Source organism: Macrobrachium rosenbergii, chromosome 55, assembly GCF_040412425.1.
Source record: "Macrobrachium rosenbergii isolate ZJJX-2024 chromosome 55, ASM4041242v1, whole genome shotgun sequence".
In the NCBI taxonomy this organism is placed as follows: Eukaryota; Metazoa; Arthropoda; class Malacostraca; order Decapoda; family Palaemonidae; genus Macrobrachium; species Macrobrachium rosenbergii.
The window spans coordinates 18,750,430-18,772,865 of record NC_089795.1 but is presented as its reverse complement, the minus strand read 5'-3'; the positions used below and the strand labels follow the sequence as shown (position 1 = coordinate 18,772,865).

Below are 22,436 nucleotides of genomic sequence, written 5' to 3'. Positions count from 1 at the left end.
CGTATGTATGCACCACTCATAGCTAGTCTACTTCTTTTATTTTTGAGAGTTCAAACTGGTAATGAACAAAGAAGAAATACCATATGACATGCTAGAATTCAATTTATAGAAAAGAGCAGACCCACAAACAAGACGTTTCAAGGGGACCTTGTTTCAAATCAAGCCAAATTCATTAGAGATATCACCAGCAGCAAAACATTCTCATAGGTTTAACAGACATGACTTCCTATTATTGTTATTCTAACAATCTTCAAGTTCTATATAAGTATGTAATTAAAATAGATGCACAAAATTATGCCTTAAAGGTAGGGAGAGATCAGGAAGAATATGAAGTCAATGAGGGAAATCATTCAAGGTGGGAGTGGCAAAAAGATGGGGGTCAGGGTTGAAAGTGAATAATAGCATTTTTCACAAAACTTCTTTTCTCTTTTTCATCTTGTGGAATTTCTTACTTATGTCACCACAATGTCTGCTCTTTTTCCCTGTATTGTGGCATGTTTAAAATCCTCAATAAATGTGGAAATGCTATCAGTAAAAAGACAAAACCAAAAGGCTGAGAAAAAGCTACTGAAAATGAAACCTGATTATAAAGATATGACCTTGTTCCACAATTTGAAACTTCCAACAGTCATATTATGAAGGGACTTTTTTTAATAGAAATTATTGTATAATTTATGACAATAAACAATATATGTATTGCACCAACACATAAGCATCATCTGGGTGAGATTGGGGGATGGAACTAGAAAATCCTCGTAACTTCAAAACTGTTAGGCGAATTTTAATATGTTGGGTAGACTTTATATATATATTGTATATTCATGACTGCCAAACAATACCATACTGTTTTTCATTTTCTTAACTTCTGAGGCTTTACTACTGGAAATTCCCCTTAAACCTTCAGAAAACTTTCACCTGTACAGCAAATTCTTACACCTTTCCAAATCTTTCAGTGGCAAAGCAGAACCTTACACCTTCACTTATCTTTTGGTTCCCAACCAAAATCTTAACCTTAATAATGCACTGAAGCAATCTGGTCACTACATTATAACATTAACATGGTTCAAATAGGGCATACTAGTTCATTAATATCACTAACAATTACTTACCACAAGCTCTATCCCGGCCAGAAACACCCTTGGAAGCTGCTTCAGTAACAACAGACCCGCTGTCCATACGAGTCACAAACAGTCCTTCTTGGTAACATAAGCTGGATAGGGAATTCAAAACTGTTGAAATATTGGCTTCATCTCCTTCAGCAAAAACCGGACCAACAACAGAAATAAATTTGCTGCGTAAAGTATCATTCTGGTCTTCCTCAACCCTGTGGACAAGGTCTCAAATAAATTTCAAATCACCTGATTAAAAAATTTAACTTTGATTATAACAGTCAAAGGATACATTAAATGGAATTAACAGATGCATCAGAATCTGAGTATGAAAGAGAGGAGGAACCCTGTCTTAAATAAAGGAATACAGTAAAAAGTCTATACATTTAAACACATTTTCTTACAAACTAATTAGGCATAGAGGCTAAACAGCCTTACTCCAAGCATATAGCTCCCAGCCACACCAAACTTACAGATCTCATGTCCAGCTCACCCTCCACTGGTTCAAATGGCAAGGTCTCATTTCTCTGTATGGCTTTATCCAATGTCATTTTGCTTTTCATGGTCATCACCTTCATTTGCTGTTATTGTGTTGTTGTTCAATTGTTTTCAATTAAAGATTTTCCCTACTTTATTTATTCTTGATGCGCTGTGCTCAGTTTTATGTGACTCATCACTTAATTTAATGTTTTTTCCTTCTGTTCATTGGCATGCTTGCTGTCACTATGTTACTGTGAAAACCTGTTTAATTTCTGTTTTTATCTTTGATCCTGACTTCCTGTCCCTTAATATGAAGGGTTTTTAAGTAATCTGAAGAATATGGGATTCCTTTACAATCAAGTAAATGGTATGAAGACATAAGCTAACTTTAACAGTAGGTAAGATTCATTACAAATACCTGTAATTAACCCTTTAACGCCGAAGCCCTATTTACAAAAACGTCTCCCGTATGCTGGCGGCGTTCGGTGAGTTAGCGCCGAAGCGGAAAAAAAGTTTTTTTAAAAAAATCATAGCACGCTTAGTTTTTAAGATTAAGAGTTCATTTTTGGCTCATTTTTTTGTCATTGCCTGAAGTTTAGTATGCAACCATCAGAAATTAAAAAAATATCATTATCATATATAAATATTGGAATATATGACAGCGAAAAAAAACTTGTCTATAATTGTATACAAATCGCGCTGTAAGCAAAACGGTTAAAGCTAATGAGTTAATTTTTTTTAGTTGTATTGAACACTAAATTGCGATGATTTGGTATATAACAAATTTTAAAACGATCAAAGCAACACAGAGAAAATATTATCACAAAATGATGCATGAATTAAGTAATGTGCGGACGTAAAAAATGTTTTTTTTCAAAAATTCACCATAAATCGAAATATTGTGCTAGAGACTTCCCGTTTGTTGAAAAATGAAGCTAATTGATTGAATATTACTAGACTGTAAGTGTTTTAGCTTACAATTGCAGTTTTCGGCCATTTCGGTCGAGTTAAAGTTGACCAAAAGTCGAATTTTTTCAATTTATCGTGATTTATATGAAAATATTTCAAAACTGATAAAAGCTACAACCATGAGTTATTTTTTGTTGTATTGTAAATGAAATTGCGCACATTTTCATATATAAAACTTTATGTAACGACTAATATAAAACGGTGCAAATATTACGACAACGAGACGAAAGAATTTCTGAGATGTTCGGCCGAGTTACCGGCGCAGACGTAAGGAAAATGTTTTTTTAAAAATTCACCATAAATCAAAATATTGTGCTAGAGACTTCCAATTTATTGTAAAATGAAGGTAAACGATTGAATATTACTAGAATGTAAGAGTTTTAGCTTACAATTGCGTTTTTTTACCATTTCGGTCGAGTTAAAGTTGACTGAAGGTTGAAATTTTGGCAGTTATTGTGATTTATGTGAAAATATTTCAAACTGATAAAAGCTACAACCATGAGCTAATTTCTGTTGTATTCTACATGAAATTGCAAACATTTTCATATATAAAAGTTTATGTAACGACTAATGTAAACGATGCAAACATTACGACAACATGACGAAAGAATTTCTGAGATGTTCGGCCGAGTTACCACGCGCAGACGTAAGGAAAAATTTTTTTTTTTTCAGAAATTCACCATAAATCGAAATATTGTGCTAGAGACTTCCAGTTTGTTGCAAAATGAAGGTACATGATTGAATATTACTAGAATGTAAGAGTTTTAGCTTATAATTCCATTTTTTGACCATTTCGGTCGAGTTAAAGTTGACTGAAGCTTGAAATTTTGGCAGTTATCGTGATTTATATGAAAATATTTCAAAACTGATAAAAGCTACAACCATGAGTTATTTTCTGTTGTATTCTAAATGAAATTGCACACATTTCCATATATAAAACTTTATGTAACAACTAATATAAAACAGTGCAAACATTACGACAACGTGACGAAAGAATTTCTGGCGCGGACGTAAGGAAAAAGTTTTTTTCAAAAATTCACCATAAATCGAAATATTGTGCTAGAGACTTCCAATTGGTTGCAAAATGAAGGTAAATGATTGAATATTACTAGAATGTTAGAGTTTTAGCTTACAATTGCGTTTTTTGACCATTTCGGTCGAGTCAAAGTTGACCGAAGGTTGAAATTTTGGCAGTTATCGTGATTTATATGAAAATATTTCAAAACTGATAAAAGCTACAACCATGTGTTATTTTCCGTTGTATTCTACATGAAATTGCACACATTTTCATATATAAAACTTTATGTAACGGCTAATATAGAACAGTGCAAAAATTACAACAAAATGACGAAAGAATTTCTGAAATTTTCAGCCGAGTTACCGCGCGGGCATAAGAAAAAATTTTTTTCAAAAATTCACCGTAAATCGAAATATTGTGCTAGAGACTTCCAATTTGTTGCAAAATGAAGGTACATGATTGAATATTACTAGAATGTAAGAGTTTTAGCTTACAATTGCGTTTTTTGACCATTTCGGTCGAGTCAAAGTTGACCGAAGGTTGAAATTTTTTGTAGTCGACGTTTGCTACGTCCACTCGGCATTCAACAGACAATTTTAGTCGACGTCTGCTACGTCCAACAGGCGTTTAAGGGTTAGCGATGTTACAGCATTGCTTATGGAGGTTAATGGGGTGCTCACGTTGTTTTTCTGACTTATGCTGCACATCTTGGAACACATTAACAACGTTCTCCGAGGCATTACTGCACTTGGTAACGACCGAGCTAGTACACAGTAGTGGAAGAGATTAAAATGAAAGTGCCTTCCTCTGAGGGAAGGCTATACAGTAGCTAAATTTCTAATTCATTTGAGTACTGTCCCCCCCACGAGGGGGTTGCACTATTAGCATGCAGGGAGGATAGAAAGGAAGATGGTGGGAGAAATGAGCTAGAGCTCAAGGGTATAGTCCTCTCTGAGGATGCCAGCAAATACTTCTTGTCCTTCCTCCAATTTCCAAACTTCTCCCCCTGCAGGGAAGGTTAAACACAACACTCCATGCAGGGGGAAGAACAGGTGTACTTCTTCCCCATACAACGTGGACAATACCTAAAGGTACCAATGCATGAGACTTACAGCACCTAGGAGGGTGTCTGCACCCCTCACAACAGCATTGCATCATATTTTTCTCCACCTCAGAAAAAAAAAATTTTTTCATGATAAAATTAAGTTTCATGTATACTTACCAAGTAACCACATAGTGATAATCCTAACTTTCACGGAAGCCTTTTTTTAAAAATAACAGTAGTGCTTCAATTGTTTTGTGTAGTTGACCAACCCTGCCCACTATTGGGAATAATGGGAACGACTTGGCAGATACCCTCACTGTATTTATGCCCTTATGTCCATCAAAGGGGAGGAGGGCGGGCTCTGATTCTGTATTATTTGGTAAGTATGTGAAATTTTATTTTATCATAAAAATATCATTTTCATATAAGTAACTTACCAATTTTATCATGAAAATATCATTTTCATATAAGTAACTTACCAAGCAATTACACATCTGAATCCCACATTGAATGGGGTGGGATACATGGACATATTTCACTCCAAAACATTAAGGTATGATAATGACTTTGAAATAGAAAATTTGGTAGCACTGAAAAAATGCTTGTTGTTTCCTTACCTGGTAAGAGAGCTACTGCAGGTGAATACTGCCTCTGGTTGGTGCTCATCTTAACCTGTTGTAGCGTGGCAATTGAGCCATGGGTCGCTTCTACTTAAGTGGGAGCTTCAGCGGAGGATAGGCCTGAAGGCTAGCAAAGCTTATACAAGTGCCCTTGCCCTGGGCACAGCACCAACATTAAGAACAACCTGACAACGCTGTTACCTACAATGAATGGACCACCAACCATCCACTAAGACTGGTGGGAAATCCAAGTACAATTTACCCCCAGACTCCCAAAAACTCGAAACCCTACACCAAGGCGAAAAGATAATGGGAGAAAAGAGTGTTCCCAACGAATCCACCCCCAATATCATGCCAGCCACTGATAACGGCCCAAGGTACTGCAATTTTCAAACACTGCTTCAACTTCTTTAAAACAGCGAGATGCAAAGAGAGATTTGCATTTCCAGTAGGTTGATTGCAGAATGGAAGTAGGGGACATACTGTGCCTGAAAGCCAATAAGGTAGAGACTGCTCTGACATCATGAGCTTTCACTTTGAAAGTAAGCAAAAATGTCCTCCTGAATCTGAGAGTGTGCCTCAGAAATTAAGTCCCTCAAGAAGAAAGACAATGCATTCTTAGTCAGAGGGCGAGACAGGTTCTTGACTGAACACCAGAGGTTACTGGATGGCCCTCTGATTTTCTCGGTCCTGCTCAGGTAATACCTCAGAGTTCTAACAGGACAAAGAACTCTCTCTTCTTCCTCCAAGCCAAGGATGTCCGTTAAATTCTTAATGGTAAAAGAACAGGGCCAGGTCCTCGTTCTTGGCTAAAAAACCTAGGCTAAAGTAGCAAACTGCATCTCCTTTAGAAAATCCTGCTCTTTTATCAATGGCTTGGCTCTCATTAACACATTTAGCAGTAGCCAAGGTCACAAGGAAGAGTCTTTCGGTTGAGGTTCCTCAGAGAAGTGGAAGAAGAGGTTCAAAAGAGGGACCTGTCAGCCACTTCAACACTATGTCCAGGTTCCAGGAGACCAGATCTTCCTTCCTTTGCCTGGACGTATCAAAGGACTTGGTGAGGTCATTAAGATCCAGGTTTGACAAAAGATCCAGGCCTCTGTATTTAAAACTGAGCTAAGCATAGCTCAATACCACTTCATGGTGGAGGACGACAATTTCCTAGAGCTCCTCAGATAAAGGAGGAAATCTGCAATTTGGGTCACACAGATGTCTCAGAAGAAGAGACGTTGTGTCTGATACACCAACTTCGGAAAATTGCCCTCTTAGCCTGGCAGACGTGGCTAGACGATTGACGCCTGCATCTTGCAATAGCCTCTGCAGCACATCTTGAAAACTCTTTTGTTCTAACAAGCTTCCAGACAGTCTGAAGTCTGTCAGGGCAAGAGTGGACAACCGTTGGTGGTATCTCTTGAAGTGAGGTTGTTTGAGTAGACAAGGTTTTCGGGGAAGGAGTCTCGGAAAGTCCAGCAACAACCATAGAAGGTCCAGGAACCACTCTTTCAGGGGCAGAATGGGGCTATGAGGGTCATCGTTATGTTGCGATGGGTTCGAAATTTGTTCAGCACTCCCCTGACCATGTTTAAGGGTGGAAAGGCATAAAGATCCAAGTTGGACCAATCTTGCAGCATGGCACCTGTTGCCCATGCTAGAGGGTCTGGGGCTTGAGAACAAAAGAGGAAGGCAATAGTTTCTTGAGGTGGCAAACAGGTCCAATGTTGGCTTGCCCGATATTTCCACAGACCCTGAAAGACCAGGGGATCGGTGCACCGACAATTCAGCGCCAGACAATTCAGCGCCGACAATTCAGCGCCGACAATTCAGCGCTAGACAATTCAGCGCTGAGACAATTCAGCACAAAGACAATTCAGCGCTAAAACACTTAAAAGGAAATTATAAACAAAAACACCAAGAAGTTAAAAATTCGAAAATGAAATAACTAGCTACTCGTTCAAAGTAATTAAGTATGCAATGCTTCTTCAAACATTAGTCAAAAAATAAATTACCTAGCCACTTGTTGAAAGTAATTAAGTATTTAAGTCTTTAATCATTTATTCCTGTTTCAATAATGTTTTTTCAAAAGAGAAAAGTTATTACACTTTCAGACACTAGCCAAGATGGAGCCAATTCTTTCAGAAAAAACCGTGAGCAAATAATTTTAAATGGATTCTTTTATCGCTTAGACAGAAAGCTTGCCAGTGGAAAGGAGTAATCACCTCTGCGTTGATGAAAAATGTAGAGGTCGAATTCATGTTGATGGCGGTTCTTCTTGGAAGACAGTGATGTGCTTCTTTATTTGGAAACTGGTATACGACCAGATACAATTTTGTGTGACTTTGAAAAAGGCATTCCATAATGCTATAAGTGAAGTTTTCTCTAGGCGCTTGTATAGTTGGCTGCTTGTTTCATCTGGGACAAAGTGTTTGGAGAAAAATAGGTAGCCTGAATCTAACAAGCCTATATTTACATAATGAAAGCATGCGCTTATTTTGCAAGATGCTAGTTGCACTGGCTTTTATTCCTATTGATGATGTTACTGAAGTCTTTGAAAAATTGCAAGATGAAATACCAGATGATTTAGACGACCTCGTTGCTTATTTCAAGACACATATATAGGACGCCCTTTCACATTTGAAAAGATCCTCATTTTAAGCCTGAGGTATGGAATATTTATGAACAATTGTCAGAAATCTTTAAAGACCAATAACGAAGTAGAAGGGTGGCATCGTGCATTTCAGACTTCACTTGGTCATAACCACCCAACAATTTACAAATTCATTGAATTTCTTCGACTGGAACAAGATCATACAGAAAAAAAGCTGATTAGAATAAATGCTGGAAAACAGGACACTGCAAAACACTCAAAATATGAACGAGCTTATTCCGCCATTAAAACAATAGTTTCTGAATATGACACGTGAGTTGACAAACTAGAATATTTGCACAGCTGTTAGTTTTCAGATAACACTTCAAAAATAGAATTAAAAAATTTGTTTAGCATTTATTTTTATATTTTATATAATAATTTTTTTGTACTAAATCCAATAAATAAATTTTTTTACTAAATCAATAGCCTAAATAAACTTTTAACAATTATTTTTGTACTAAATTCAGTAAATACATTTTTAGCATTTATTTTTTGTTTTTCACCTGTTTATAATTTTCTTTTAAGTGTCTTTGCGCTGAATTCTCTTTGCGCGTGAATTGTCTTTTTTTAGCTGGTGTCTAGCGCTGAATTGTCTGGAAGTGAATTGTCGTACACGCCAGGGGATCCAAGGTCCACTCAGTGGGAAAGACCTACTTCCGACAGCTAAGCTCATCCGCCAAAACATTTAGCTTGCCCTGAATAAATCAAGTGACCAGAATCACTCCACTTTGATCTGCCCACAGAAGATCTCTTGCTGTTTGGCAGAGAGAAAAGGAATGAAATGACACGTTGCTTTTTTCATGTATTTTGGCTTCAAGGCCATGGTATTGTCTAAATGAATTACAACAGTCTTGTTCTGAACTTAGGTTGAGAAGAACTGAAGGCCTAAGTGAATTGCTTTCAGCTCTCTGACATGTATGTGAAGGTTCTGTTCTTCTGGGGACCACATCCCGGAAACATTCTGGTTCCCCAAGGGGGCTCCCCAACCTAGGTCAGAGGAGTATGAGTAGAAGTCTAGGTTGGGGCTCAGAGGATGAAGGAACTTTCCCTCTGAAAGTCTTTCTTCGGACAGCCACCATTGCAAGTCCAATTTGATCTCAGGGGTTATGAGAAACACGCAGGTGTCTGGCTGTGTTTCCATGTCCCAGTTGATCTTGAAGAAGAATTGCAAAACTCTCAGGTGAAGTCTGCCTAACTTGACAAACATCTCGATGGATGCCAGGGTCCCCAGTAGGCTCATCCACTGATAGGCCGAGCAACACGAAAGGACTAGAAACTTTCGGAAAAGCCTGAAAGTCTGAGAGTTGCGAGTCATCCCCAAATAGAGGATCTCTTGTGATGGGGTCAACTGCAACTTCTGAAGGTTGACGAGAATGCCCAGTTCCTGAGTGAGAAGAAGACTCTTGTGTAAGCCCTTTGTGCACTTTTCCTTCGAAGGGGACTGAAGAAGCAAGCTGTCCAAATACAGACAGACATTTATGCCTATCAAATGGAGCCATTTTGCTAGAGAAGCAAGGACTCGAGTGAATACCTGAGGTGCTGTAGAGAGGCTGAAGCAAAGAGCCCAAAACTGAACGACTCTCCTGGAAGACAAATCTAAGATGGGGATATGGAAGTATGCATCCTGTATATCCAAGGTTATCATCCAATTGCCCTGGTGAATGGATGCAAGGACTGATTGGTGCGTCTCCATCTGGAACTTCGTCTTTCAGACAAACTGAGTGAGGGTGCTTACATCGAGGACTGGCCTCCAACTCCGATGTCTTGGGGACCACAAAAAGACAGTTGTAGAAGCCTCCTGAGCTGATGTCCTCAACCTCTTTTGTGGCCCTCTTTTGAATGAGGGAGGAGACCTCTTCCAAAAGGGCCAAACGTCTCCCTGAGCCTACTGACTAGGCCATCAATGTGATGGGAGAAGTGATTAGGAGGCTCTTCAAGAATGGGATGGCACAGCCCGCCTTCAGAACCTTGATAATCCACTGTTCTGTTCCCCTGATCTTCCACTTCTTCCAAAACTTGCGAAGTCTGGCTCCCATTACTGCACGAAGGACTTCTTTCTCATTTCTTAGGCAAAGACTTAAATGAACCCTTTTTAGTGGCTCTGGCCAAGAAACAGACGTTGGAGCGGGTCCTAGGTTGTGTCCTGGGGCTACTTCCACAAAAGGGCTGCTGCTGTAGTAGAGAGGCCGGTCTTGGGAGCAAATGCGGAAGAATCCTCGGGGCGTTTGGAAGATTGCAACAGAAAATCCTGGGTCTGGTGTTTGGAAGATTGCAACAGCAAATCCTGGGTTGACTTCTTTTGGAGGTCTGAAGCAATTTCCCTCACAGCATCCTGAGGGAAGAGGTGATGATGGTCCAACGATGAAAACAGAAGGACCGATTTGTGGGTCTGAATGACTCCTTTAGTGGTAAAGGAGCACTAGAGGGCCATCCCTAATAGCCTTGTCTGTGCATGACAGGACTTCCAGCTAGTCCGAGGCAGTGTCCGCCACTAATTCTTTGAAATCCTCAATCTTCTTGGTCAGAGCTCCAACTGTCCAGTTCAAGACACTGAAAACCTCAAACACCTTGAAGAGGTCCTTGGCAAGGTGGTCAGGTTCCATTGACGAAAACGCAGAGCATTGGGAAGAGTCAACAAGGCCGGAGAAGTCCCCTTGGGAGGAGGCAGCGACTCACACAGAAGAAGCTTCCCTAGTGGCATAGGATAGATACCTCCTATGGACTAAGCATGAGAGAATAATGGCGAAGGATGCTTTGCCTTGCTCCTTCTTGGCAGAAAGCCAATCCCAACCTTCAGTGCCTTCTTGGAAGATGAAGAGAGCACCATCTTGGGGAACCTAAAACTGTCGTCTGGATGGCTCCTCATTGAAAAGGTTGAGGCAGGTGAGACCATGTAGCTGGTGCAAAAAAAGTGGGAAAGCTCGCCAGCAGGTACTGAAGAAGAGCTGCATAGGCCGAAGGAGGAGCAGGCTCTTGATCAAACTCCTCATCTTCTGAGGAGACAGGAGACAGAGACGTATCATATGCAGTCTTGGACACGGAGGGAGCTTTCTTCAGTACTGTAACCTCATTATTTCAGGCAACTGTTGTTTAGTTGGAACCAAAGACAGCTATTCTTGATCCAAAGGAGAAGACCCATGTCTATAAGCGGGCGCTTGTCACTCAGAAGCTGGAGACTGGTGTTGAAGAGTTGGCGCTGGGCGCTCGGAAGCTGGCGTAGGGCACTCTAGAGAAGCCAGGCACTTGGATGACGACAGACGCCTGTGAGGGTCCGTTGGGGGCTTGGGGGCCAGGTAAGGGTGCTCAACAGCTGGGCACTCAGGATAGAGGGACTCCAGACAGTCCAAGAGGAAGGTGGATGGTGGACTGAGGCAGTGACAGAAGGATCCACAGCATAACTGCAGGAAGGCTGTGGGCTGTGACTAGACTTCTTAGATCGCTTCACGGGCAGCAGAGAACAGCAACCAACACTGCATGTCTCTTCAGCGGACGTGATGAATCTAGAAAGCGGCGCCTCCTATCTGTGCTGGAATCCTCAGAACACACCAACAAATATGCACAGGATGGCAACCAAAATTTCAAGTCCTCAGCCACTGACTCATAGAGGGCGGTACCTTGGTTTTATTTCTATTCCTAACACCAATAAACCCTCTTGTTCCTAACCTTAACCCTTTCACTTACCGAAGACTAATATAGACATCATCAAAATTTAAGTCTTCACACTTTTATGACACATGCAAACGAGGAAAAAAAAAATGCACACAAGCAAACCAGCAGCCAAGATGAGGATAATTTTTGTAATATGTATGTTTATTTGTTTTGTATAGTTCAAGATTTTCATATTATAATTACATCATTTATCTTTCTGAGAGAGAGAGAGAGATAGAGAACTAAAAATCCTTTTTAGAGAGAGAGAGAGAGAGAAATTTTAGAGCAGATAGAGAGAGACAATTACAATATTTTTTTATGCATTGTAACATGTACTATATTTGTTTTGTATTTGTTTAGATTTTTATTTCAATTATATCATTTCTTTTAAGAAAGAGAGAGAAAGATAGAGAGAGAGATCTTAAAGAGAGAGAGAAATAGAGAGAGAGAGAGAGAGAGATAAAAACACTTGACTGAGTTTGGACTATATTTTAGGGAAAACATGACACTACTTTGTCATTAAATCTTTCATATTTTTTACTTGGTATAATTACAACCATTGCATTGCAATAAAACGGGTAATCTACCTGAGTGTGCTATGGATAAAAATGAAGACTATCACAAATAGTTTTTTTGGAAAATTTTGGGGGGAGAAGAGGCAACAACAATTTTTTTAATTTTTTTTTTTATTTTTGGGGAGGGGCAAAATTTTCCCATATCTCATAAATTACACTCTTTATTTCATCTACATAAACTTCTTTTCACTTTTTTATCCAAAGTAAAGAGCAATCATTCAACTACAATATATAATACAACTGAGCAGTCTACCTTTGAAAATTATCAGAGCTATGTGTCTTTTAACATATAAAAAAAAAATATATAAATATATATATATATATTTTATAATATATATATATATATATATATATATATATATATATATATATATATATACATTATATATATATATATATAAAAATGATATTTTATGATAAAATAAAGTTTTGTACATACTTACCCGGCAGATATATACTTAGCTATAGTCTCCGGCGTTCCCGACAGAAATTCAAATTTCGGCACACGCGACAGGTAGGTCAGGTGATCTACCATACCCGCCGCTGGGTGGCGGGAATAGGAACCATTCCCGTTTTCATGGCAGATTTTCTCTTCCACTGGTCTCCTGAACATCTGCTGTTGGTTCCTTCTGCTTTGATTTTCATTTTTCGCTTGCTGAGGATTATTTTGGACTGACCTTTGGTGACTTTGGATTTTGGCATAAAAATATCATTTTGTGGACTGTTTTTGATTTCGGCTTTGATATTTTCTTAAGAATGTCTGATCAGAGTGTTGCACCCTGTTTCGGAGTGTGTAAGGTCTGATTGTACAGCTAAGAACTAAAAAAATGGGAAATCCTCATTCTGTATGTTGTGTAGGAAAAATGAAAACCATCTTTTGACACGTGATTGGGCAGAATCTTACTGAACTGGAATGGAAGGCGTTAAGTCTGCATGCCTCAAGAGCTTGGAGAAGGACAGACCTAAGACTTCTTCCAGACAGCCCTTCTGGATCACTTCAATGGGGGTAAAGATCCACTAACACTGACAGATTCTCCTGTGGATCCAGTTGTTTCAGCTCCTTAACCCACTTCAAGACAGAACCTGTGGATCATATCAATGGGGGCTATCCCTCTTACATCCACAGAGATGCTAGGTAATAAAAACTACAAGGAGCTAAAACCAAAGTGATAAGTGATAGTGATTTGTGTAGTGTCCCCAGTGAAAGGAGGAGCCCTGAACACTCTCATTGCTCCTAGGCCTAGACCTCTTCCAAACTCCAAACCAGTGGAGGAACAATAAAAAGCCGCAGAGGGGGATGAAGAGCGCTAGCGGTCAGCTCCTTGACCCAGCACCTGTTGAATCGCGTCCCAGGCTGCCTTAGATCGCTAGAGAAAGGGATCTTAAAGATATGTTTCTCTTCTTCTGCTTCTCTCAAATAATGAGAAACAAACACTTGAGTTACATCTGAGTAGTAGAGTCCACAAGAGACTGGAGGGCTCAAGACTTGTGGAGAGCCAGAGAAGTAGCCCTGGCGCTCACCTCAAGGCTCTCATTCACTCTTAGAAGAGGACTGAAGATCTTCCTCCTCTTTTCTGAAAGATCAGAGCCTCCTTGATAATATCCTGGTGAAGCCCCAGGCTCAACTTGGAAATGCTCTTGCTGGCTCTTCCTCAAGAGCACTCAAAGGATGCCTCTTCCGATTAAGTCCTCCAAGAGACTTTCTTTCTCCCAGATAATCGTCTTCTAAGCGTCCTTCTCCTGGACAGAGCCCCTCCAGCAGCAGGCGCTCCTGAAATTCAGCTCTCCTCCCTGGTGACCTCAAAACTCCTTGCCAAGGTTTTCTCCGTCCAGGTTCTCCTCTTTGCTAAGAAGCTCCTCTCTGAAAGGAGCAGATCTTCTCCTGGTAGTCCTTCTCCTGGTAAAGCTCCTCCTTCCAAAGCCTGTAATCCTCGGCGCTTCAATCTTTTGGCAGAAGCAAGAGGCGCAAAAAGAAACAACGATCTTCCCCTGTTGGAAATCCTGAAAGAGGCAGTCAGGAGGCCCAAACTTATTCGACATTAAGAATTTTAAGACCTCGCCTCCAAATTCCAGCTGGGAGTCTAGGGCCCTTCTTTTTAGAAGTTTCAAAAGCCTTATAAGGTTCGAGCTGGTCTTTATTATCAGGCGACCTCTGTGTCTAAAAACTGAGGCAGCATGCTCCGGATCATCGTTCTCCAGTGGAAACTCTTCTCCTTACACTGCTCCCTTAGATAAAGATAAATGCCCTGCTTCATTACAGAGGTTCTCCTCCTGGAAGGCCTGGAGACACTTTCTTAGGAGACACCATCTCCTAAAGACATCCCACTTCAATTTCTGATTACAAGAGGTTGACAGCTCTTCTAGTCAGGAGTATGGAGATTCCCTCAAGCCTGCTTCTCCTCCTTCGCCTGGTTCTATGCTCTCTAACCAAGTCCTTCGAAATCTTCTCTCTTAGGTTAAAATGCGGGAAGGTTCTCCATGAAGAAATCTGTCTGGGGTTTTGAGAGAGTGGCTCACTTCTGAAGAAGGATGCAGGCAAGACTGTCTTCCATTCCAGTACCTCTGTGCCAGTCCCTGGATGGCCAAAGCAGGAATGTCAGGGTACGAGACTAAGTGCCTATGGGGTTAGAAAAATGAACTTTCTTCTGCTGGCTCAGATTTTCTTGAACTGGTAGACTCTTCCAGGAGACTCTCCCTTAATTCCCAAGGCTTCTTGGGGACTTTGTGAACTGGACCATTTCTCAAGGGCCTTTTGGGGGAAGTGTTCAACTTCCTGGACTGGTCTCAATGGGGCCTTAGCCAAGAGAAGTCTTCAAGAGGATTCAGTCAGTATGGAACCTCAGCAGTGTGTTGTCTTGCCTGGACAAACCTGTTGATGAAGGACCATTCCGGGAAGAACCTGGTCTTTCCTGTTCGGCACTGGCCTGCTTAAGAAGAGGTCAGTTTCCAGAACAAATCTGGTGAAATCGGTCTCTCTCCCCGCCCAGAACAGAAGTCTTCCCTCTTGTACAGGGTCCTCTATCTAGCCATCTTTTCCCACAAGAGACTGTAAAGCCAGGGCTGTTCTTTGTCTGAGAAGGCTTCTCAAGACCTTCTGGCCAGTGACCAGAAGGATGAGACCCGGCAATTGCTAAGAAGGCTAAGCTCCTTTTCATGTTGAGCCAGGACCTTTCGATCCGTGTCCAGGTCTGACAGGAGGCGTAGACCCTGAGAGAAGATCCAGGCCTTCCCGACTCCCTTCCAGGAAGTCCAAGAACAAAATCAAGTCCTCCAGACTCCAGTAGGTGCCAGACTTCTCAAGTTCTGCCGGCCTGGGCACAGAAGGGAGATGTTCCTTTACTGGTCCCATGAGATTTGAGGAAGGGTACCTCATTCCCTTCTTTTCAAGAAACCTCCAGGAAGACTGTACAACTCTTAGGAGTTATCCTTACAAGGATCCTGTTCCAGCGGAGGCAATGCCCTTCTTCTAGACTCATCCATTCAAATGCTAGAAAAGTCTGCCATAGAACCGGTGCAAGATCTTCACTCCCTTTTACAAGGCAGTCTTTTTCTTGTTCCAAAATCCTCGGGAGGGTGGAGACCGGTCTTGGACGTGAACGCCCTGAACTCTTTCGTCGTCCCCAGAAGACAATTCTCTATGGAGACGACGTCTTCAGTTCTGTCGTCTCTTCGTCAAGGAGATTGGATGGTGTCCCTGGACCTTCAGGATGCTTACTTCCACGTTCCCATCCATCCCTCCTCCAGGAAGTTCCTAAGGTTCATGGTAGACGGCAGAACCTTTCAGTTCAGGGCTCTTTGCTTCGGACTCTCACAGCTCCCCAAAATGTTCACGACCATTCTCAGGAATGTGGCTCACTGGTTGCACTTGGAGGGGCTGAGGATTTCCTTGTATCTCGACGATTGGCTAACTGGTCCAGTTCTGAACCGTTGTCTGGAGGACCTTTCTCGGACTTTAAACCTGGTCCAATCTCTAGGACTTCTTGTGAACCTCGAAAGTCTCAGATGATTCCTCAGCAGGAAATTGTCTACCTGGGGATTCGGATGGATTCTCGGGGTTTCGAGAACTTTTCCCTCCCTGGAAAGAAGGGAACGCTGCCTTCAAAAGGTGACAGACTTTCTAGAAAAAGACAGTTGTTCGGCGAGGAATGGATGAGTCTTCTGGGGACCATTTCCTCCTTTGGAACAGTTCGTTTCTCTGGGAAGGCTTCACCTCAGACCTCTTCAGTTCTTCCTGAAAGAATCTTGGGATCGATAAGTCCCAAGACTTGTCGGATTCCTTCCAAATATCATCTCTGGTAAAGGAACAGCTCCGTTGGTGGTTAGACCCAAAGATGCTGGGTCTAGGAATTTCTCTGTGCCCAGAGCCCTCGCCTAGTGTTGTTCTCAGACGCGTCGGAGTCGGGTTGGGGAGCGACACTAGGCTCGGAAGAAGTGTCAGGCACCTGGGACACGGATCAGAAGGCCTGGCACATCAATATGAAAGAGCTAGTAGCCATTCACCTAGCCCTTTCCAGATTCGAACTTCTGGTCAAGGGATCAGTAGTTCTAGTCAATTCCGACAACACCACAGCCCTGGCTTATATCAGGAAGCAAGGAGGGACGCATTCCTTCTCCCTGTACATTGCAGCAAGGAACCTTCTGTTGTGGGCGGGGGAGAGAAACATCGTTCTCCTCACCAGATTTGTTCAGGGAGAAAGAAATGTGAGGGCGGATCTGCTCAGCAGAAAAGATCAAGTTCTTCCCACGGAGTGGTCCCTTCATCAGGAGGTTTGCGAAAGGCTATGGTTCCTGTGGGGGAGACCTCATATAGACCTCTTCGCAACCCATTGGAACAAGAGGTTGGAGAACTACTGCTCCCCAATCTCGGACCCCAGAGCAGTAGCTATAGACGGCCTTCTCCTGGATTGGAACGGTCTAGACGGCTACGCTTTTCCCCCGTTCAAGATAATAGGGGAGGTAATCAGGAAGTTCAGTTCGTCAGAGGGCACCAAGCTCACCCTGATCGCTCCCTTTTGGCCATCCAGAGACTGGTTCACAGAGGTACTGGAATGGATGATAGACTTTCCCAGGTCGCTCCCTCTCAGGAGCGATCTTCTCAAACAGCCCCACTTCGACAGATATCACAAGAACCTTCCCGCTCTAAACCTAACTGCCTTCAGACTGTCGAAGGACTGGTTAGAGCGAAAGGATTTTCGCACAAAGCTGCTAAGGCTATCGCCAGAGCTAGAAGATCTTCTACCTTGCGCCTCTACCAGTCTAAGTGGGAAGTCTTTCGGAGATGGTGCCGATCTAAGAAAGTTTCCTCTTCCAGTACCTCTGTAATGGAGATTGCGGATTTCCTTCTCTACCTAAGGGAGCAATGTAACCTGGCGGTTTCCACCATAAAGGGGTATAGGAGCATGCTGTCTTCAGTCTTTAGACACAGAGGTCTGAACATCTCGGATAATAAAGACCTTCACGATCTTATAAGGTCTTTTGAAACTTCTAAAAATAAGTCCCCTAGACCTCCCAGCTGGAATTTGGACGTGGTCCTAAAGTTCTTAATGTCTAACAAGTTTGAGCCTCCTCGATCTGCCTCGTTCAGGGATTTGACCAGAAAATCGCTGTTTCTTTTCGCTCTTGCTTCCGCCAAAGAGTGAGCAAATTACAAGCTTTGGAAGGTTCTGTAGGCTTTAAGAAGGACTCTGCAATCTGCTCCTTTCAGCCTCTCTTCTTAGCAAAGAACGAGAACCCTTCAAAACCTTGGCCTAGGAGTTTTGAGGTCAAAGGACTCTCCGATCTTTCAGGACAGGAGCTGGAACACACACTCTGTCCAGTAAGGAGTCTTAAACATTATTTGGAGAGAAAGAAACAGCTCAGAGGCAACACCGAAAGTCTTTGGTGTTCTGTCAAGGATCCTTCAAGAGCAATTTCCAAGAATGCCCAGGCTTTCTTCATTAAGGATATTATCAAAGAGGCTCATCTTTCATGTAAAGACGAACATTTTCAGCTCCTAAGAGTTAATGCTCATGAGGTGAGAGCAATAGCTACTTCTCTTGCTTTCCACAAGTCTTGGTCCCTCCAGTCTATTGTGGACTCTACATACTGGAGATGTAACTCAGTGTTTGCTTCTCATTATTTGAGAGATGTTCGTGTGACATATGAGAAGTGCTTCTCTCTAGGAGCTTACGTATCCGCGGATTCGGTGCTGGGTCAAGGAGCTGAAGCTAATCCTATTTAATTTAGTGTTATTTTTAATGGTTTGTTGTGTTTTTTATGGTCGGTTGAAAAAGAGTGTTGAAGGTCTCTCTCTCTTTTTCATCTCGTATTACTAACAAGGTTAGGCTTGGTCAGGTGGTCGGTTTTGGTTGTTAGCTCCTTGTATTTTTATTACCTAGCTCTGTCATGTAAGAGGGATAGCCCCCATTGATATGATTCAGGTAGAGGGCTCTGTCTTGTAAGTGGGTTAATCCCCATTGACACGATCCATAACAGGCTCTGTCATGTAAGTGGGTTTTATCCCCATTGATATGATCCAGAAGGGCTGTCAGTCTTAGGTCACTTCCTCGCTGAAGCTCTTGAGGCATGCAGACTCATAGACAGTATCCATGAAGTCTTCTGCCCAATCAGGTAAGAACCATGGTTTTTTGTTTATTCCTACAACATATGTTGTTTTCCCGTTTTTTTTAGTTCTTGGCTGTCTCTTGCCCTGCCCTCCTCCAAGGGTGCCAATCAGCTAAAATATATCTGACAAAAGGTAAGTTTCATGTACAAAAATGATATTTTTATGATAAAATAAAGTTTTGTACATAAATACCTCAACAGATATATACGATTAATCTAAGCAGCCCAGCCTCCCCTCAGGAGACAGGTGGAAGAGAAAATCTGACATGAAAACGGGAATGGTTCCTATTCCCGCCACCCAGCGGCGGGTATGGTAGATCACCTGACCTACCTGTCGCGTGTGCCGCGAAATTTGAATTTCTGTCGGGAACGTCGGAGACTATAGCTAAGTATATATCTGCCGGGTAAGTATGTACAAAACTTTATTTTATCATAAAAATATCATTTCTCTATTCCTGACTATCCTCCAGGGAGCGCCCTTGGCTTTCTCAGGATCCTTTCACCTGGTTGGCAGTGCAGCAGCTCAGCATCCTCCTGTTTAAGATGAAGGAACAGGTTTGTGAATAACAATTGATGTTGTTTTTAATCACAGATCAGTTAATTGTAACTAAATTGTCCAAAGCCTTTCTGTATGCAGACAATGCAGGTCAAGACCAACAGTCACACATCTCTCGTGCAGATGTCGAAACTGAATCAACACATAGCCTAACTAATACAGTATATAACCATTATTTAATTTATTGACCTCATGTTGTATTGTTTGCCTAAGTCAGCTCTTGACTTCAATAAACAAGAGAAAGACTTACGAACCCAAGCGACAAACCATATCTGAGAGCGCTCACAACCTTCCGTCACCACCACAGTCACAAACTCCTGACCTCCTGCCGTCACCCTTTGTTTTTCCAACAACCATCTACCATTTGTCTCATGACGTCACGACAGCAACCACTGTCCCATTCCAAAGAGAATGAAGAGGCCAGGCTTTACAAACACCCAACAGAATGAATGGCATACTTTGTCTATATTTCTTAAGTGTATAACGCCTACACCACCACCTCTAACCCGTTTAATGAAAGTAACAGTAATGATTGAATAATAATATTAGACCTGAATGACCTGTCCCCTATTCACGTGAATAATGAGCCTTAAAAACTGACAGATAATCAGAAGCCTCAGCCAACAACAGATGCTGTATCAAGTTCAGGAAGTAAATCCTTTGGGCCAACTCAATGAGAGTTGTGGTCCTGTCAAACTGCCAGATGATAATAGTGATGAATGCCCTAGTTTCGTTTTGGGTCAGTCTCTTGTTGCTACTATGATTCTCCCTCTTCCTGAAGTTTATGGTCAAGGCATTGCTATAGCAACGCCATACCCTTCTTTTTTCCAGTGGTGTACTGTATGTATAAGGAAACTGCTAAAGCTTTGGATTAACTTTCTATCCATTTTTATTTTTCTGTTTTTGCATTCAGTCAGCAGATATTGGGGTGACGCATTCAAGTTCATTTTAATGTTGAGGAACCCAGAACATTAACAGGACTGAAAGCTAATCTGTACAAAACTTGTTCTTGCAGTTTATGTACACTGACATGGAAATTGAAAAAATGACATTTTTATTCTAAAATAATGTTTAACACATACTTACCTGTTAGTTACATATAGCTTTAGTCTTTGACGTCACGGCAAAATTTCAAAACGCGCGGCAGCGCCAGTCCGAATATCGGGTGATCGCCCTTACCTGCCCTCTGTCGGGGTACTAGGAACTATTCCAACATGCTTCAGAATAATTTGCCTACCTGTCCCCGTGGGGAGGAGGGTGGGCTTTCGTATATGTAACTAACAGGTAAGTATGTGTTAAACATTATTTTAGAATAAAAATGTCATTTTAACACATACAACTTACCTGTTAGTTACATATAGCTGATTGACACCTTTAGGAGGTGGGGCAATGACAGCTAAAAAGAGTTGTTGGAAACATTAAGGTTATTAATGTAGAAAATTTCTTAGTTCCCCACCTGCTAAGGTAGCTGATTCCACAGTTACTGCCTCAGTAACCTGCTATCCTTAGAGCAACCGCGGGGTATAATGACCTGGTCGCAGATTGCTTAAGCTGGGTATCAGTCACCTAGGACATGGCCGTGACAATACCACAAGTATGCCCCTGCTCAGGGCGCAGCACAAACATCATGAATTACAAAAGGGGTCACCCAACACCAAAGAAAAAGCATAACCATAAAAACCAAAACCAACTGTGGGGTAAAACTATCCAACACTTACCCTCACAGACAACCGTAAAAAACCTTCACACTCCAAAAAACAAGTAAGTAAAGGTAGGTTAATCCTCCTTTACCCCTTTACCCATTACCGTGCCAGATACAACAAAGGGCCCTAACGTGCTGCACTCATCAAACACTGTCTGCACTTGCGAGAGATAATGCAAAGCAAATACAGACTTACATCTCCAGTAGGTTGCTTGCACAATATCTTGAAGGGAGAGGTTCCTTTTATAAGCGAGAGAAGTAGAGATAGCCCTCACTTCGTGAGCCTTCACTTTACACATTTTCAAATCATTCTCTGAAATATTGGAGTGAGCTTCAGAAATCAGATCTCTAATAAAAAGGACATGGCATTCTTGGACATCGGTCTAAGAGGGTTCCTGACCGAACACCATAAGGAATCTGAAGGACCCTAATATCTTTAGTCCTTCGCAAATAATATTTCAAGGCTCTGACTGGGCAGAGGAACCTCTCCTGCTCCTTACCTACCAATTCCGACAGACTCGGAATCTCAAAAGAGCAAGGCCACGGGTGCGAAGGGGTCTCGTTCTTGGCCATAAAAACAGTTTGAAAGAACAAATTGCTTTTGAAGCAGAGAATCCTACTCTCTTATCCAAGGCGTGGATCTCACTGATTCTCTTAGCTGTAGCTAACAAAACTAAAAAGAGGTTTTCCTCGTAAGATCTCTTAAAGAAGAAGAATCCATAGGTTCAAATTTCTCAGACATAAGCCACTTCAGGACTACATCAAGATTCCACGAAACAACTTTAGCATCTGACCTCTTAGAGGTACCGAAGGATTTAATAAGGTCCGTTATATCTTGGTTATTAGAGATATCCAAACCTCTGTGACGAAAAACAGTAGCCAGCATGCTACGATAACCTTTAAGTGTGGATACAGAAAGGTTCTTATTCCCAAGGAACAAAAGAAAATCCGCAATCTGCGTCACCGAGGTTCTGGAAGAGGAAATGTCATGATCTTTGCACCATGAACGAAACATATTCCACTTGGACTCATAGACCTTGATCGAAGATGGTCTTCTGGCTCTAGCGATGGATTGAGCCGCTTTCTTCGAAAATCCTTTGCTTCTGAGTAGACGTTCGATAGTCTGAACGCAGTTAGCCGCAGACTTGACAGGTTTTCGTGAAATCTCCTGAAGTGGGGCTGTCTGAGTAAATCTACTCTGTTTGGAAGGCTCCTCGGGAAGTCGATCAAGAGATCCATGAGAACTGGGAACCAATCCCTGGAAGGCCAGAAGGGGGCTATCAACGTCATCCTGGTGTTGGAGTGGTGCTGAAATTTCCTCAACACCGCACCTAACATCTTGAACGGCGGGAAGGCGTAAAGGTCCAGACCCGACCAATTCAGTAGCATTGCGTCCGTCTGGAAGGCTGCTTGGTCCGGGACAGGAGAGCAGAAGATTGGGAGCCTGTTCGACTTGTTCGTCGC

At 41.8% G+C, this 22,436-nt stretch overlaps 1 protein-coding gene across 1 annotated transcript in view; it reads right to left on the bottom strand.

Annotated features, from left to right (window-relative positions):
• The window catches only part of mei-41 (meiotic 41), a 593,070-nt gene that overhangs the window by 541,440 nt on the left and 29,194 nt on the right, over nucleotides 1-22,436 (bottom strand). The window contains exon 3 of the mRNA XM_067099620.1: nucleotides 1,110-1,324. Within this exon, the coding sequence (XP_066955721.1) occupies nucleotides 1,110-1,324 (215 nt within the window). The remainder of the gene's footprint in view (nucleotides 1-1,109; nucleotides 1,325-22,436) is intronic.